Consider the following 19,550-nt stretch of genomic DNA (forward strand, 5'->3'; position numbering starts at 1 on the left):
CTTTCTTGAAATTGAAATTATATACATATAGAAAAGTCTTGTAAACATGATTTCACTTCTTTCAATTTTTAAGCATTTAATTAATTAATTTATTTTTTGGGTACTGGAGATTAAACTCAGACACTTGACCACTGAGCCACATCCCCATCCCTAGTTTGTATTTTATTTAGAGAGAGAGTCTTACTGAGTTGCTTAGTGCCTTGCTTTTGCTTAGGTTGGCTTTGAACTCACAATCTTCATGCCTCAGTCTCCTGAGCCACTGGGATTACAGGCATGCACTACCATGCCTAGCTACATTTTATTTTTGTTAAGCATTTACAAAATGTATATAGATTATTGGAATTCAGTGTGACATTTTAACACGTGCATACAGTGTGCACTAATCAAATTGAGACTCCTTTAATTCACTCCCCCAAATTATCCTAATTAATATTCTACATTCAAGTGTACTATTTTAACTACCACATATGAGAGAGAATGTGTAGTACTTCGTCTTCCTGTCTGGCTTATTTTACTTAACAAAAAATTGTCCTCCACTTTCATCCATTTTGCTTCAAACGGCATTCATCTGTATGGCTAAATAACATTTCATTGTTTTTTTTAATCCATTTATCTAGTGATGGGCGCATAAATTGATTCCATATCTTAGCTATTGTAAATAGTGCCACATTAAACATGAAAATGCAAGTATCTCTATCTCTTTGGTATGTTGATTTCGTTTCTGTTGGATATGAAGTGAGTAGCTAGATCATATAGTACATCTATTATTAGTTTTTTCAGGAACCTCCATACTATTCTCTATAATGTTGTATTCATTTACATTCCCAACAAAAGTGTGTGAGTTCCTTGTTCACATCCTCACATGTTATTTGGGGTTTTTTTTCTTTTGTTTGCTTTGTTTTATTGTGAATAATATCTGTTCTAACAGGGTGAGAGGATATCTCATTGTAGATGTTCTCCATGATTACTAATGCTGTAGAGTATTTTTTTCATTGTATTATTGGCCATTTACATTAACTCTTTTGAGAAATGTCTATTCAGATCATTTGCTATTCTATAAATTAAGCGTTTTGGTTCCTAATATATTTCTGGATATTAATCCTTTGTTACATGAATACTTTGAATATTTTCTTCCAATGTGAAAATATTTTGGGATATTAGGTTGTTGTGAATTTTTTCAGTAAATTTCCAAATGGGTTTTATGGTGTAGTTTTATGGTATAGTTTTGATAAAGTGTATAGTGCATCAGAACACAAGGTTTTCATTTTCCTATAGGTCTCAAAACAGTGGGGTCCTCCTTGTAGATCTGGCAATTGTATTGTATAAACCAGGGTATATGGAATACACCCTCTGTGATTATACACCTTAACAACTCTATATACTCTAAACAGTTATGGGAGTGATTTAGATTAGGACCCTGCATAGATGTGGTATCCACAGCCTTTGTGTTAATTGTTTTTGCTCTAGGAGTATATTTCCATGAATGGGACCTGAGGGCTCTCCCTGCCTTTCCTTGCCTGGTTGTTAAGTTTGGGGGTTTTGTCTCTTCTCTTCTTTGTATTAAAATGTCACTGAAGTTTGAGCATGGTTAGCTTGTGTGTGAAGCAAGGTGAGCTATCTCTTGGCTGGGTTTAACTCTGTAGCAGTGTTTCTACTCTGTGAATTTGTTGTATCCCAGTAGATTTCCAGGACCTCACAGAAGAGAGGGAAACAATAGCAAGAACAGAAGCAAACACTATATAGCATTAAAATAAACACCCAGTGTCTGCTATGACATCTACAAAACAATGAATTTACCACAGAAATAGGAATGGTAGAGTCAGCAGTTGGAAAAAACAAAATTAATAAATATCCACGAACTAGATCTGGCATTAAAGTAAATATCAGCTATGCCATCCAAGGTACTATAACTGCAACATCAGGGGTAGTAGGGCAGGAATGTATAAGCCAATTAATTCTAAAATATGGGAAAAATACATTAAGAGAAAAAATAATAATAGGATGCTAAAAGAAAGGTTAGAATGTTCGAAATATAAAAAGAAGAAATGTAGCAAGTGATGGCTACAGAGGAGGAAGAGAAAAAAATGAAACAAGGGAGAAAGAGAGAACAAAAGAATTTGGCTATTAGAGGGAGAAGGAAGGTGAGAGAGAAACTAGGTAAATAAAAGCAAAATAAACAAAGACCCTGAACCTCAAAGACAAGACAAAGAAAAAAATCGCTAAAAATGAGAAAAGAAGAAACAAACATGTATGAATACATATATACTTATATACACATATATACATACATGCACATATATGCATGCCCACAATAAGGTATATATACACACACACACATCCATGAACCAACAGGAAGAACACCAAAAAAAAAAAAGGTGGAAAAAGATTTTAATGAAAAATTAAAGAATTGTCTCCACTGAGGTGTTCAAAACTGTCAGTGAGGATGAATGATTATGCCTGATTGTCCTTCTTTCCATATCTTCTTGTTTTTGTGTTGCTCACCAAACTACCATCTTACGGTATGGCTTAAAACGGAAGCTGGTTAAAATAGCTTTCAAATTCTCTTACAAGTATAAGCTAGGACAAAATGGGAAGTGCTTTGGATTGTAGATTTGTCTGGACAGACCAGAACAAAGTACTCTGAGGTGGGACTGCTGCAGAGTTCTAGAAGGGAGTTCCAGTTGCTGGGGTTTAGCTCTGTTTAAGCCTTAGGGTCTTTGTTAGGTGGTGTCTGCTCTGGAGAGATCAACACATCCCTAGGACAGGCAGATACCAGTCTCTTCTGGGAATCTGGCTCTCAGCAACCATCTAGGAATTCTGCTGTCAGGTAAAGGAAGCTAGTCCTCCACAGTTCTCAAATAATACCTTGCCCACAAAATGTGGCTTTCCCAGGATTAGTCCCTCAGTGTAATCAGTCACCCATTAGTTTCTTAACCATCTACAGTTGGTCACATGAAGTGCCAGACTTAAAGTGAATACTACTTACCTACATATCTCTGACTTGAATCCCCCTTGGGTACAATCTGTGCCTGTTTCACTCACATTCTGCTAACTGTACCCTAGGCCACACATTAGGTGCTTACCAGGACAGTATGGCAGTGTTTGCTGTGATCGCCCAGGCTCTTGCAGCAGTAAGCTGCCTATGGCCACCTCAGGATGGCTCCCTATCATAGCTCTTCGCTTGCCAGTTGAGAAACACAGCACCTTTCAAATAGCATTTCACTGTGAAGCCTCTGGATCTGTTAAGTTCAGTCTGCTTTTCTGTTTTAAGGATTTTATGTGCCAGATTTCTCCATCATGTTTCTCTTTTTTGTGTTATTCCTCCTCTGCATGGTGAATTGGTACCACTGTTGCATTTGAATTGGTTCCAGTTATGTACTTATTTTTTGTTCAGTTCACCTAGATATCTGAGTCTCTAAGAGACTGTCTTACACTGAATTTCAGTCAAATCCCTCTTTACCCACCTTGCTGAGAAGCAGCATTCCCACTGCTTGTATCCCAAGCTATAGAGCATTAAGCTATTGTGGCTTTTCTCTAATCTGGTATCTTGAATCTACAAAATTTGGAAACTTCAGAATTTCTAGTATTTTTTAAATGACTTTTTACACTATGTTTGGTGAGATATTGTTGTGATTTCTTTTAATTCTGTACACATAGTTTGCTTTAGTTCTTTGCATGTATTCATAATAACTCACTTGGTTTTGGTCTACTATATCCCCCACTAGCTCATCTCATTGGCTTTTTCAGTTGACTTATTTTTCTTTCAGTGTAGAAGTTTTCCTTTTTCTCAGTGTATTTTTTTTAACTTTTGTTGAATATCTGACATTTGATATAATATTTCAAAACTGAAAATCATATTTCTCCCAACCTCAGTATTTGTTGTTGTTACTGTTTATTTTGTCTGTCTTTAATGATATGTTTTTACTGATTTTATAAAGTCTGTATTCTATGTAATGTGCAACCAGTGAAGTACCTGCTCAATTGCCACTATGGCTAGTTTATGACTGATCAGGGATTACAATAGATGCCTTGAACCAATACTTTTCTCAGCCTTTGTCAAAACATCCAGAATGTATATTGAAAAACATTTTCAGTGCTCATGAAATTTGAAATTCTGCCTTTGCCTTTAGGTGCTGATTGCACAGTCAGAGCTGAGACATTGGGCTCTCTCTGATATTTTCTGGGCATGTGCACATAGTTTTCCTCTTATATCACCAAAAACATGTCAGAACTTTTCATAGCATCCTTTTGGGCATCATATTTCAAGATCTTTCTTATAACATTTTGGCTAGGTTCTTAATTATCTCCACCTTATATTATTATGGTGATAAACAGTTGCTGGGAATTGTGTTTGATGTATGTCATGGGAATACAGCTCTTCCTGTAGAGTGAGCACTGAATTGGGTCAAATAATGAAAATCACTGCAAATGGGGCTTCTAGGAGCTGCAGGACAGGTAAAATAGTGATAATGCTGTGAGGATGATAGTTTTGTTTTGTTTTTTGGAACCGAGGATTGAATCCAGTGGTGCTTAACCACTGAGCCACAACTCCAGCCTTTTTTTATTTTTTATTTTTAGACAGTGTCTCGCTAAGTTGCTTAGGGCTTGCTAAGTTGCTGAGGCTGGCCTTGAACTTGCCATCCTCCTGCCTCAGCTTTCTGAGCTGCCAGAGTTAGCAGGCACCACTTGGTCTGGCATGTTAGGGCTTTTTGAGAGGAGCTTCCTGTCTAATCTGCCTCTTCTTGACCAAAGAACCTAGTTTTCACAGATATAGTGATATGAGGGACTTTTGGTTTTTGAGGCTACTCCACAGCTGGGGAGAGAGGATAGTGATAAGGCAAGTTAAAAAAGCAAAAAGCTTACCATTCTAATGAAGGTTTAGCATGTTTGTTTGTTTGTTTGTTTTTTATTTCCAATGAACTTATTTAATCAGAATTTTACAGGACTCTAGAAACCTGAATTTCTAACAAATTTTTGATTAATAGTGTGATTTGGGGAAGCAATTTTAACCTTCATTTTGTGTCAGATCACGTAATACAATAAAATTAAATTAAGTCATTTAATTAAACAAAAAATATTTATACAAATTATTAATACCTAAACACAATTTGGTTTGGAAAATGAAATCATACGAATATAGTTATATTCATAAGATAAGTATGCTAAATGAAAAAGCTATACAATAATGAGAAACATTAACAGGTCAAGTCTAAGTACAAAGGAAGATACTTCTTTGAATTCCCATGTTCATTGAGCATGAAAAGCCAATCTTTTGGTTCTTTTCTTGTACATTATTCAGTATCCACATTCTCTGCATCTGATTGTATCCCTGGATTTTTTCATTTTCTGTGTGACATTCTCAACAGATAGATATACCATTGGCTATTGCTTTGGGGGTTGAACATACTTTTGGGTGTCCATTCCTAGTACCTGCACAACAGGGAGACTTTTCCCCATTTTTCCAAACGGAAACCCAATTGTCGCGATGTCCTTATTAGCAAGTTTATTTTAATAAATACTCCTCAGATTGTTTTAGGCCTTTGATTTATTTTCCAGAACTCTGTAAAAGTTGATGAGGACAAATTTTCTAGAGTTTCCATTGCATTTATGACAGAGAATATTTATAAAAATTCTCATACCTGTCCCTAGTTTTAATTTATAGATCCCAGTGATTCTTTTATTCAGATCATAAAAGTTCATCATTGTGTAGCTCTAAAGTAAAATAGTCAATGTCATGATTTACTAGCTGCTCTTCTTGGATAATAGTATTCTTCCACAAATTCATACTTCAGGATGCTACTTATAACTTTTTAAAATATAAGTTCGCAGTAATAGTAAAAGATATACCTAGTCTACTGCATCTCTTATACAACAACCTGTTTAGATACTTGAAGTTATCTCACTTAGTATTCAAAACACATTTACAAAGATTTTTTTGGTGGGGGTGATACCAGGGATTGAACTCAGGGGCACTTGATCTCTGAGCCACATCCCCAGCTCTATTTTGTATTTTATTTAGAGACAGGGTCTCACTTAGTTGCTTAGCACCTCACTTTTGCAGAAGCTGGCTTGAATAGATGATCCTCCTGCTTTAGCCTCCAAGGCTGCTGGGATTACAGGCATGCACCACCATGCCAGCTTGCAAGGATTTTTATATTGGTATTCCCATTTTGAAAATACAAAAACTAAAGTAAAAAATTAAATAACTTTATATCTAATACATCTAGGAAGTAGAGAGTCTGGAATTCAAACCCTAATCTCTGAAGTTCATGCTCTTTTTATTACTTACCATGTATTTGCATATTTGTACTCTGTTACATAATTGCATTCATTTAGATCAAAGGTAAACTCTCTGAGGGGGAAATCACAAGCCATGTGTTGTATAAAGGCTATTATGTGTGTGACTTATACAAGAGTAAAGGAGCCTTTTAAAGCTAAAACTATCACTTTTAATTAATAATTATCAAAATCACTTAAATTGTAAAAGGCATAAAGAACTAGGTAAAAAGAAATACTTTGCTGATATTAACAATTCTTTCTTAGAGACTGATAGAGCAGCGTGATACTCTGAAAGAAACAAATGAAGAGCTTCGATGTTCACAAGTACAACAGGATCACCTAAATCAAACAGGTATATTTGGTTAGATTTTAATAAAGGTTTCTATAATGGTTGAAATACTGAAACATTAATCTGTTTTTGTTTAGATGCATCAGCTACAAAAAGTTTTGAGAATCTTGCTGCTGAGATTATGCCAGTGGAATATAGGTAAATTTATTTCTACTGATTGATAGACCATATTTAATATTAGAAATGTGGTTTCTTCCTTTCCTCCTTCCCTATATCCTTCCTTCCTTTTTCTTCCTCTCTTTTTGTAAATCACTTGACCTTTGAAACTTTTCATTTTATGAGTCATAGAGTTGAAAATAACTCCTTTTATCTATTTATTTAAACATTGTAATTTAGATTATTATTGCTGCCACGGCAATTTTAAAATTTATCACAAGTAAAATTGTACAAACTGGAAAAATAACAGTCTAGTTTTTATAATATGGGCTTTGTTTTGTTAAAATTATTTTTATGTTTTTTAATTTGGAAATTTGTTTTTTGTTATTGTTATTTGGCATTGAAATCTATATAAGTGGAAAAAGAGGAATTATCAATAATAATAGAAGAATGAAGCAGAAGTTAAGCAATACAATATTTTTATGTTGATCCAACATTTAACTTTGTCTTGTACTGCTTGCTGTGTTTACTTGTAGGCATTTGACTAATCTTTAATTTTAATGGTTTTCTTTTTCTTTTGGTAGCAATAGATTTATTACTTCAAATTCAATTTATTTTTTGTTTAAATCATTTTGAGATATAATTTATCCATTTAAAATATGCAGTTCTGTGGGGTTTTTGTTATATTCATAGTTGTCACTATCATATTGTGACTTTCATCACTGTAACTATCTAATTTAAAACATGTTGAATATCCCCCAAAGAGACTCATGCTATTAGCAGTCATTCTCCATTCCTGACCCCTTCCAAATCTAAGCATATCTTTATGGACATTTCATATACATAGAATTATACAGTATGTAACTTTTGTAACTGACTTTTGCTTAGCATCATGTGAACAAGGTTGTTTCAATTTGTTCAGAGTTTTATTTGTTAGAATATAGTCATGACTTCCACCTTTCTTACAAACTTTTCTAGAAACTAACACACACTTTTTGATTATTAACATCCAGTTGTTTTGGAAAATGCTTTCAATTCATTTGCATTTACCTGAAAGTAACAAATCATAGTGAAATTTTATTTTGTCATCTGTTTAAACTTTCTGAACCAATAGTTGCTATACAGCAATTGCTTCCATAGCAATTTAAAAATTTATCAGAAGGAAAATTTAAAAAACTTGCTAAGTAACATATTATACTTTTAATAACATAACTTCTTATGAGGTGGTGAGGTCACGCGTTGTATCATAAAAAATAAATTTACTGTCTAACATTTATGCAACACAAAGTCACTTTAACTTTTCAGGTATTTTATCATTTAAAGTCACAAAATTATCAGAAGACAAAATATGTTATAACTAAGAAACCTGTGATGGGAGAAGTAGTAAAAATGTAAAAATTAAGTTTCCTAGCATGGAGTCAATCGTTATGCTAAAATTAGTAATTTAATAAAGAATCATATAAGTTTGTTAGAATTATGGTACTGACATTTAGAAGAACCAAAATTGGGATTAATTGGAATTAGTTGTTTCAGGGGAGAATGAGATTTGGAAATGAAATAAATAGGAAACAATTACTTTTCTACTTAATACCAAATAAAGATTACATTTGTGTTTTAATACCAAATTTGCATTTTAAAAATGTTTATTTAAATCCTTAAGAATTTTTTTCAAGAAAAGACTTGAAACTGATTACCATTATAAAAGTGTACTTTAAAAGTGTAGACAAACTATGTTCTTACATCTATTGCTTTTCATTCATATATTTTTCTAAGAGTATATCATTTTTCTTTCATGACTAGTTTCTAAATTACAAAAGTAAAATAATTCATACTATCTCTTGAGGATTTGCATATACAGCATAATAGTATACTGGTACCTTTAATAATTTACTACTTGTTTTGAGGCATGGTCTTGTAATAAACATAATTTTTAAATAATCTTTCAGAAGTTTTGATCACACTTTAAAATGATAGCTATTAAGTGAACATGAATTTTCTCCCTTAAAATTAAAAGAATATAGGGACTAATACCTGAAAATTTTAAAACAAATTTGCTTTCCAACATCAGGGAGGTATTTATTCGACTACAACATGAAAACAAGATGCTTCGCTTGCAACAGGAAGGTACTGAGAATGAGCGTATTGAAGAGCTACAGGAGCAGCTAGAACAGAAGCACCGCAAGATGAATGAGTTGGAAACAGAGCAAAGGTGACTCTGACTACTCCTTTTTAACCTGAAGTCATGGTGATTTGGTTACCTAGCCATGAAATCTTGATTCACAGAAGTAGAAAATATTGCAGTAGTTTAAGTAATTGGCATTATCTAGAAGTAGTTTGGGATTTTTGTTTATTGTTTTGGGTTTGTTTTTTTTGGTTGTTTGTTTGTTTGTTTTTGTCTTTCACCACTATTACCTGCACTCTGAAAAAAATCAAGTGATCATTTTAATCATATTATTTTAAAATATGTGGATGATCCATTAATTCTAGCAGACTTGGTCAACCAGTTTGCTTATTTTTGAATTTCATTTAAATCACTTCAAATTGACAGGACATTTAACATTTGAATAAATGATTCATTAACTATTTCTGAGCAAGTAACTTAAACTCAGTTTCTCTAGCTATGAGTTGTTAGATTCCTGATAATGTATTTTAAACAAATGAGATACTTATCTAGTACCAATGATTGCTAAAAAATTAGTATAATAATAAAAAATATAATATTATATAAAGCTTACTATGTACCAGGTAATATGAGATCCATCTTACAACAGGCTGAGCAAAGAGCGAATCCGAGAACTGCAGCAGCAAATTGAGGACCTTCAGAAGTCTTTACAAGAACATGGCTCCAAGTCTGAAGGCGAAAGTGTAAGTAACTTACAAATTATAAATAATTCTGCTATGTGTGGATTCACTTTAATAGTTCCTGATACCCAAATTAATTTTGAATTTGAAAGTGCCACCATTATCATTGAGGGTACCCTCAAATACCGTATATATCTGCATAACAGATGCAGTGATTTTGCCAATTTAGAGCCTATAAATTGATCATATATATTGTAATGTGATTTCTATCTGTCCTGCTTCAACAGCTATGCCTAAATTTGTGATAATTCTTGATTTGAGAGCATGCTATACTTGAGGCCTTCATAGTTCTGCCAGGATTCCAACAAGGCTGACCTGAATAAAGTCTAAATGAGAATAATTAGCAAGTCAGAATTAAGAAAACCTTCTAATAAGAACCTAGAGAACAAAAAAAATAATGATTTCAACCAATGTGTATTCAAGAAATGGATTATACCAATCTCTGAAGGACAAAGACCTTAATGCAGTTTTGAAGACATCACCCCCTATTTCTTCCTTTCTTCTAAACTGACAGGCCTTGTTATTGTCTACTGATGGCAGATAGTGTGAGGACAGAGATAAGAGGTCTTTAAAAGACCTCAAATTTAGCCTAACTCTCAATATATCTGCAGTTTTCCTGTAGTTTGATCTCTGTATGTGGAGAGGAAATAATGTTGAGAGAGAAATGTATTTAATTAAAAAGAAATTACAGAAAAGGTAGGGCTGGATGTGTGTTAGAGAGATATCTATTGATTGAGATTAGATAAAATGTTAAATGATTATTCCTGTTTTGCTGGGGGAGGAAATTGCAGAGTAAGTAGAGATGGAAAGGAAGATTGAAAGGGTTGTGTTTCCTTTCTGTCTTTTATATACTTTATATGATTTTCTCTTTTTTCCCTGGGGGCTTGGAAAATAGAAATCGTCTCATGCATGGCGACATCTCGTATGTGCATATATACGGTATCGTACCCTCTCTAATACAAATATTTTTAAGTCACTTTAGGGAATACTTTTAAAATTGTATCTATTTGGGGGAGTTCATTTTGGATTTCAGTGTTTTAAATATTTTAAGTTTCTTTATCTTTCATTTTATATTTATTGGTGTCCACATTATACTTTACATTATGTATTTTTAACTGTGCAGCTATTCAGTTGAAGCAGAACTACTGTTACAACTTAAAGTACTGTTGATGACAGAGGAAATTTTATGTTTTGAATTGTTTAAACAGTACCCATTTGCTTTATTTTTGTATTAATATTAAATTTCTTGTGTGTATAATGATAACATTTATTGTAAAGATAAAATTGTATTTTAAGATAATGTTCATTAGATACTTGAATGTTTGATACTCCTCAGTATATCACATTCAGTTTCCATTTACTATTTTTCTTCAAATTCAAATTCAATATTTATTGTGTTCAGAATTACATGGCATTTTTCTGTTAATATACTCTTTCTTACTTTATTTCCTATTTTCCTTTTGATGTAAAAAACATGCCTAAATTTTTGTGCTTTTTAAAGTATGTTACCAGAAATACAAATTTTTAAAAACATTCATAGTTTTATATAGTAATATGCCTTCAAAAGAATATAAAAAGATATTTAGATGTATGAAAAATTTACCTTTGTCAAGATAGTCATCTTACAGCAGCTTTTTTTAATTTTATAGTCCAGCAAACTAAAGCAGAAGTTGGAAGCTCATATGTAAGTAAAACTAGTATTTAATTTCAAATATGAGAGGGGAAGGGTTGTTAATCTTCTGAAGTTAATCTCCTTTTCTGAATTGGTGAATAAAGGGAAGCATTCTGCTGCTGATTTTTCTTTTCATCAAAAAGTGAAAAGAAAAACATGCTAAAAGGCTCATCCTACCTGGCAACCATCCCAAACTTCTACACTTTTTAAGAGTTTTTAAAATGAAACAACTGTCACAACTAGATTTTGTGGGTGTTTAACCTGTTAAATATTTCCTTTTACTTTCCTAGGAAGTGAGGGTGGCAAGATAAAAATATTTAGCATTTTTTGTACCCACCATGTCTAGGTATTCTACATACTCATGACAAACCATGTAAATAGGCAGGTATTTTTCCCACTTCCCAGGCGAGGAAACTAAGGATCAGATAATGACTTGCCCAGAGACAACAAATATTTTGTGGCAGAGAACAGTTTTCATCCTTAGGTCTATTTGACAGCTGGCTGCATCCTCTTTCTTAGGGAAAAACTAACAGAGGTCCATGAAGAATTACAGAAGAAACAAGAACTCATTGAAGATCTTCAGCCAGATATAAACCAAAATGGTAGGTATTTGTAAACATTCGGAGCAGACCATAATTTAAAGGTTCGCCCTTTTTAGTGGAAAGATGCAGGAACTATTCATAAGTCTTTGCACAATGTGTAAATACAGACATTATGAATAAGAACCATGATAATTTTAGTGCTGAGTTCATTAAGATATAATCAAATAAAAGCCAAAAAAAGTTAAATCTAATAAAATGAACTGATTGATATATAGGAGTATCAAACATTATAAAATATAATTAATACCATGTAAATATGGATGAAATGATTTCAAGCCAGATTAAAATGAACTTCAAAACATCAAATAGAAATAATGCCATATTTTCTCTTATGGTTGTGCTTAAATTTGAATGTATATTTGCTTATTGAAATTCTTGATCTAAAGGAGAAATATAGATTATAGTATAATAATGAACAATCAAGGATGTATTGGTTATAATTTCAAAAGTTTTAGATAAGAATTCACTACGAAGAAGAAATAAGGTTTTTCTCCTTTAAGTTCTTTTACCAGTTTTTAGAAAGTAAATTTGATAAATATATTTCTTATTTGAGGGTGGAGTATTTTAAATCCTAATAATTAGTCATGTTTCATTTTATTTTTACTAATAGTACAAAAGATCAGTGAACTTGAAGCTGCTCTTCAGAAGAAAGATGAAGATATGAAAGCAATGGAAGAAAGATATAAAATGTACCTGGAGAAAGCCAGAAATGTAAGTGACTTACCTTTCAGAGGTCCAGCCTTTGTGGCCCACCTTCTAATTAATTCTTTTTCTCCTGATTATGCACTGTTCCTGTATGTATATCATCAGTTTGCTCTCCACAGTCTTGCCTTGCCTGTCAAGTTCCTGGAGTATCTCCATGTCAGTCCTCATACTCTTCAGTCTCATTCACTACTGTCAGACTAGCATCAGAAAACATAAACACATCACTTATAGGGACAGCTTAAACATTGATTGTAGTGAACTCATTAGGGAATGTGACTACACTATTATATGGGGTATTTAGCATTTAATAAGATAAACCTAGAATATATAGTTCCTAGACTTTTAGCACATTTGCTAAGAATAAAATTTGCTAAACTCTTAGCAAAATCAACATTTTTACCTTTTGTGAAAATTTAGCTTTTTAAACTTGTTTGAAGTTGTTTTAGCCTTTGGTCTAGATTTAACAGTTAAACATTATTCTAATGTTTGCCAGATTAAATTATTTTTCCTTGTTTCATACTTAATATCTATAAATCCTGTTTTCATAAAGTTTTTTGTTTTCATGAAACCATATTAAATATTCTCTTTCAGAGAATGTTAACATATTCTTTTTAGTTTTTCTGAATAAAAGAAGGGAATTTTATAGGGGCACTTTCAAACAGTGGTAAGAGGGCTACCTTTTTTATATTTAAATCTCATGATATTTGTTAATTAAGGTGTCAGTAGTACCAGCAGCACCAGATAAACCCAAGATCTCAAAGCTTTACATGATACAAGTTTGCTTCCTGATCACATCAAGTTCTGTCATGAGGGGAAAAAGATCTCTATTCCATGTGCCCATTCCAAGTTCTAAGCCGACAATCTGCCTCCTTCAACATGGGTGTCCCCCGGTTCGCTTGACATTGTCCAACTAGTAGATGAGGAAAGATGGATAGATTGCATGGGAGATATATAATAGGTCAGGCCTCGAAACAGCAAAAATCCCTTGAATTTCTATTTCAGTGACACAGCTCAAGCATGTGGCTACACTCAGTTTCTCTGGAGGCATAGAGACATAATTGTGCTAAGAAAAGGAAATAGGCTTTATAACTACACAGTTTGTCCAATAACAAAAGTATACATGCTTATTGTATAAAATATAAAAAAGTTCCCAGAGACAATTGCTGTTAACACCGTGGTGTATTTTCTTAACAGTGTACTTTTTTATACATATTTTCTCTGTGACTAGTAATCATAATATATATGTGTGTGTACATATATATGAAATTTTTACTTTTAAACTTAACCATTTCTTCATGTCACATAAATATAATATTTATTGAACACCTACTCTGCTAAGAACTAGGAATATAGCAGTGAATAAGATAAACACTATGCTTTAGGAGCTGACTTTGCAAAATAAAATAATATATAAAACTAATTTTGTGGGATGTTATCAGTTTCCTTATTCATTATCCTACTGTTAGAAATAATTTGTTTCCATTTCCTTTTCATTTTTTACTCCTAGAAATAAATCTATAGGCAACATATTTATACAGAAAGCTTCCCCCTTTATTTTGGTTTATTATCTTTATTTCCTAGAAATGGAGTTATTGTTCCAGGAAATAGTCTATTTTAATAAGATACTTTATTTCTAAATGATGTTCTAAAAGGATTATAACTAATTGAAGAAAACAGCAACAATGAATATCTTATTCTTGCCATCATTGAGTAATATCATTTAAAAGATAGTTACTTGCTTTGATAAGCAGGATTTCTTTTTTTTTCTTACATTGCTTGAGGGAAAAGGTTAAAATAATGGTTAAAATAGGATATGCCTATTGTACTAAATTTAGAAAATAGAAAAAAGTCACAGCCACACTTTTTATGATTTATAGATAAATTATTGTTTGAATCCATTATTATAGTTTGCTTTTATGATCTGAACTCCATGAAAGCAGGCACTGTGTCTCTCATAATTTTCTAGATTGGCTTCTCCCACAGTAGCTGCCACATGTCAAGACTCAGTAAATGGTTTTTGAATGTTTGAACCCTAGTAATAATTTGGTGTCTTACCTTCTGTTCTTTTCCCTTTGTGTCTCTATAAATGGGTGTGACATTTCTCTAACTCATTAATTTTAAACCTCTAAAAAATAGATTTATGATGGGCACAGTGGCACACATCTATAATCATCTCAGTGACTCAGAAGGCTATTTCAGGAGGATCCCAAGCTTAAGGCAAGCCTCAGCAACTTAGTGGGACCCTGTCTCAAAAAATAAAAAGACCTGGGAATGAAGCCCAGTGGTTAAAGTGCTCTTGGTTTCAATCCCCAGTACCAATAAATAAATGAATTAACGAATAAATAAAACTACCTAATACAGATGTCCTCAATATTGAAAATTTGTGGACTTGTACTTTATACTTGACTTTTCCAAAACTGGTTTCCTAATAGAATGCCATCTACATAGTTTAGCCAAATATTTTTTGCTACATTCTGATCAAAAATTTCTCTCTCTTTAAGTATATTTATTTCATTTTAGGGATGATTTTTAATGTTATTTTATTAAAGCATTATAATAATACACAATATTTGGGTTCATTTTGATGAAATTATACATACAAGTTGATTTTAATCCTCATTGCACCCTTTTTCTTCCCTCCCCCTCCTTCTTTTCTCCCTCCTTTACTGATCTTCTTTCATTTCTTTGTTTATTTTTTATTGGTACGATACATAAGATGAAATTCTCTTTGGTACATTTATATATGTATATAACATGATTTTGTTAACTTCATTTTATTTTTCTTTCCCTTCTTTCCTCTCTCCCTCTCATTGTCCTACTTCTATTCCACTGGTCTCCCCTATCCAACTTTTAGTAATTTGCATAAATATGATGGAGGACAGTACTGTTTGCAAATAAAACCAGGTCTGTTATATTTATCTGATATATTGAATCACTAGATAATGATAGTAAAAAAGATTCTTTTAAGAATTTTCTTTTTACACTATAAAATCAGCAAGTTCCTCTGTAGTTATTGAATTCATTTTGATTTTCTTTTATATTCAGATAAATATAAAAAGTGTTATTTCATGACCTCAGTGCTCAAAAGTTTGAGCAATTAAAAGGCTAAAAGTAACTATCCCTGAGTACCTAGCCTTGAAGAAGGAAAATTTTATTTGGGGATAGGGATCTTTCCATTTTTTTACTGAAGTTTTATACCATTTCCTAACTCTAGAATATGTTGTTTTTGTCTTTTATAATTTAATTGTAAATAGATAGCTGCTAGATGACTATGTGGACTATTTTCTACTTCATTTAGTTTGTACCAAAAATATTCCTGTATTGTCAATATTGACTTTTCCAAAACTGGTTTCCTAACAGAATGCCATCTCCGTAGTTTAGCCAAATATTTTTGCTACATTCTGATTAAAAATTTCTCTTTCTCTCTCTCTCTAAGTATATTTATTTCATTTTAGGTATGATTTTTGTTAACTTCATTTTATTTTTCTTTTCCTTCCTTCCTCTCTCCCTCATTGTCCTACTTCTACTCCACTGGTCTCCCCTATCCAACTTTTAGTAATTTGCATAAGTGTGATGGAGGACAGTACTATTTGCAAATAGATAAAGTGAACATAAATTATTTTTTCTTTAAACAGGTAATAAAAACTTTAGATCCCAAATTAAATCCAGCATCAGCTGAAATAATGCTACTTAGAAAGCAGTTGGCAGAGAAGGAGAGAAGAATTGAGATTCTGGAGGTAAAACATTCATAATCACACATTTTTAATTATTCTATGGGGAAGTCTGGTAATTAATTCCTTTCATATATTATCCATTAATGATCAAGTTTCAAAAAATGTTAGAAATGTAGTGATTTAGCAATCAGTATGTTTATAACAAAGTATCTCACTAGCCCTCTAGATTGGCACATACATGATTTGTGTGTCTTCTTTATTTTCTCATAGTAGCCCTCCCTCTTTAATAGCCAATTTTTATGGTTATCATTTACTGCCATGTTCCTTTTAGATTGTGAGGATGCGATTTCATTCAAAAAAAGAAAAAACTGAGCTTACCTTTTAAAAAAGGTACTGTGTTTAAAAGGTACTGTGAGCCAGATTTGTCTCATCTTTTCTTGTTTCTCACCTGAACCTAAACAAAATTAGTTGGAATTTCTGGTAGAATGAAGTACTCCTAGAATCCCAGTAATACCCCAAACAAGGCAGCCATCTTTATTATCATACAAGGTTAAGTTAGTAATGATCTCATTAATTAGTTGAATCTTTAAATTTTAAAAGTATTTTTGGGCTAGTGGTTAAACATTTTTTAGAGGCTTGGATACATATGCCAGCATGGAATTGTATATTCTTAAATTTTTTATTTGGTCATATTCTAGTTTGTTTTGCAGAGTGGTTTACAAAATTTTTTAATACTATGGTGAGACAATAATGCTATTCTTGAAGTCAATATATACTTCCTTTTACCAACATGTAAATAATTACAAATCTATGTTGAATTTTATATTCTAGCCTTGAAATTCTCATAAATGATAGTAGGATTATTTTTAAATAAATCAATAATATTATATTTCAAATTCTATTCAGATACCTTTTTTCTAAACAAGTAGGTGTGGACTTTGGTAGAAATATGTTTGTTTTAAGGTTTGACTTTAATCCACTCCTTCCTACATCCAGAATGTACACCAAGTATATGTGTGTATGCTGTCAGTGCTTCTTCAGACCATGATGTGTGTTGAGAAAAGTACTGGGAAGGGATGTCTTTCTAAAGAAATGCTATTAATTCTTCAAGATCCAATTCAAATGTTTCTTCTTCTGTAAAAGTTTCCCTGTATTCCTTAGGCAAAGGTAGTTGTCTCTCTGTAATGAGTTCATGTATTTTTTTAAAATTCATTGAATAGCAGCATTGGTTTTCCTTTTGGCACATTTTGAGGTATATGAGAGCAAAGGCTATTTCTTATGCTTCTGTATGCACATCAATAAATATTACATAAATCAGAGACCAGGATTATAGCTTTATTGGCAATCTATTTTAAGGTTATCACCTTTCCTCTCTGGGCCTCAATCTGTACTTCTAGAAAAATAGACTTGAGGACATAATCTTTGACAGTGGCTCTTTTTTACTTCCCACTGCAAGGCAACAAGAATGTATACAATTGCTATTGTTTGAAGTAGGACTTCCAAAAGGATCATGTAAGAGTGCTCTGTGTATACATCTCTATACACACTGAAAAAGAAGAAAGGAGAAACATGATATAAATAGCAGAGGCTGTTCCATCTGCTACCCCTTCAAGGATGTCTGCACCTGGAATAGTATGAGCCAGAAGGGCATCACCTTCAGATTTAGTGTCCACATGCCTTTTGTATCTTGAGTGTCTTTCCCAGGGTCTTGTCAAGTGTTTCAGGATTAGTTTTTTATGAGCCCCCTATATCTGTTGCTCAATAGAATTACAAAATTCTGTGTTACAGAATTATGAAATTTGCTGTTAAGTTAAAAAAAAAATAGACTGCCAGCCTCTGCAGTGGCACATAAAAATTACTGCAGGGAATCTAATACACTGCATCCTCTTTTTCCTTGGTTCAGCTCTTCATAAGTGAAGCCCCAGTTTTGATAACTAAGCCAGTTGCTTTTTTCCTCAAGATAAGAGGAACAGCAGCAGAAGACTCACTAGAGAGGGTGTGTGTCTATCTGTCTGTGTGCGTGTGCGCCCATATTAAATCACTGTTTCTTTTAGTAAAATTCTGAAATAAAGATTAGTCACAAATCTTCTTTCCTAAAGATGTTGTGAATACTTTTCTGCATGAATCATTTCACACTTTGACTACTTTATGTGCCTCACAAATACATTCTTCATATTCTCTCAACAATGAGATTGTGAAGAAATTATTCTGTTTTGGGTAATTTGGAACAATTTCTGAGGTTTTAAATGTCCTCATATCTCTTTCCAGAGTGAATGTAAAGTAGCAAAATTTCGTGATTATGAAGAAAAGCTCATTGTTTCTGCCTGGTATAATAAGGTGAGTGAAATGTAGCCAGTGATTGGATATTTAAAATAGTCTTTTTTGGCGAACAATAGAAATATACTTTATACCATTAACCAGGATGTAACGTGTTTATATAACTGAAAGAAAAATTACTCTGGCTGTGCGGATATTTTATCTTCATATCCTCTTTCTATTAATGTTGATTATACTTCATTGAATTGTTTCATAACTCATCAGCCTTTAACTGATGCACATTTAGAACAGGCAGGAAAATCAATTATTTTTTAAATAGCTTTGAGCTGAAACTTTTAATTTGTATTGATAAAGGGTTTCTAAAAACATGAATATCTGTCTAATGCAAAATTCTTGAAGCAGTACTCTTCAATAATGATCTATCCATTCTACTAAAGAAAAAAATAATATTATACATAACTTTAATTTTGTCATCCTTAGATGTTTTCAAGAGTAGCATTCTATAATGTATAAGCTTCCTTTGAGCTAATTAGCTAGAATAGATAAGATTTTTTAGCCATTTTCTATCATTATCTATCACTTAACACAAGGGAATTTCTGTTTATAGCCCACATGAATGTGCTGTGCTTCCTCATGTAGCACTAGTTGTCTTTCCATGACTAGTCGGTGTAGATACAAGGCAAATAAGAAGTTCTTTTTACATTTTTCAGCTTATATTTGTTGAACATCTACTATATTTCTTGTATTAGCTATTTATGATGCTAAGTTCAAAAAATTGTTTTGAGGTCTATGAGGTCTAGTGAGAGTAATGCCTTCTCATTAAAAAAAATTGTCCAAACTATAATCATTTGTCATATAATAATATATCCAGAGACCATACTTTTAAGAATCACCAATCTTAGCTTTTCTGTATGGTATGTCTGCTTAAGCTGGAGTGGGTCCAAACATAAAAATTTTTTTTGGAACCTTTTCCTATTGTTGTAATGAAGCCCAAATCCAGTATGTTCTTTTAAGATACTGAGGGTTTTGTTTTG

The 19,550-nt window shown here is 32.5% G+C and overlaps 1 protein-coding gene and 1 pseudogene across 1 annotated transcript in view; one reads left to right on the top strand and one right to left on the bottom strand.

Annotated features, from left to right (window-relative positions):
* The window catches only part of Hook1 (hook microtubule tethering protein 1), a 58,992-nt gene that overhangs the window by 38,828 nt on the left and 614 nt on the right, over positions 1-19,550 (top strand). Inside the window, exons 13-21 of the mRNA XM_026382482.2 lie at positions 6,544-6,631; positions 6,706-6,766; positions 8,793-8,933; positions 9,496-9,589; positions 11,236-11,270; positions 11,778-11,860; positions 12,471-12,571; positions 16,201-16,302; positions 18,508-18,576. Of these exons, the coding sequence (XP_026238267.1) occupies positions 6,544-6,631; positions 6,706-6,766; positions 8,793-8,933; positions 9,496-9,589; positions 11,236-11,270; positions 11,778-11,860; positions 12,471-12,571; positions 16,201-16,302; positions 18,508-18,576 (774 nt within the window). The remainder of the gene's footprint in view (positions 1-6,543; positions 6,632-6,705; positions 6,767-8,792; positions 8,934-9,495; positions 9,590-11,235; positions 11,271-11,777; positions 11,861-12,470; positions 12,572-16,200; positions 16,303-18,507; positions 18,577-19,550) is intronic.
* Positions 5,248-5,421, bottom strand: LOC113178016 (DNA-directed RNA polymerases I, II, and III subunit RPABC4 pseudogene; annotated as a pseudogene).

This window comes from Urocitellus parryii, chromosome 11 (genome assembly GCF_045843805.1).
Source record: "Urocitellus parryii isolate mUroPar1 chromosome 11, mUroPar1.hap1, whole genome shotgun sequence".
In the NCBI taxonomy this organism is placed as follows: domain Eukaryota; kingdom Metazoa; phylum Chordata; class Mammalia; order Rodentia; family Sciuridae; genus Urocitellus; species Urocitellus parryii.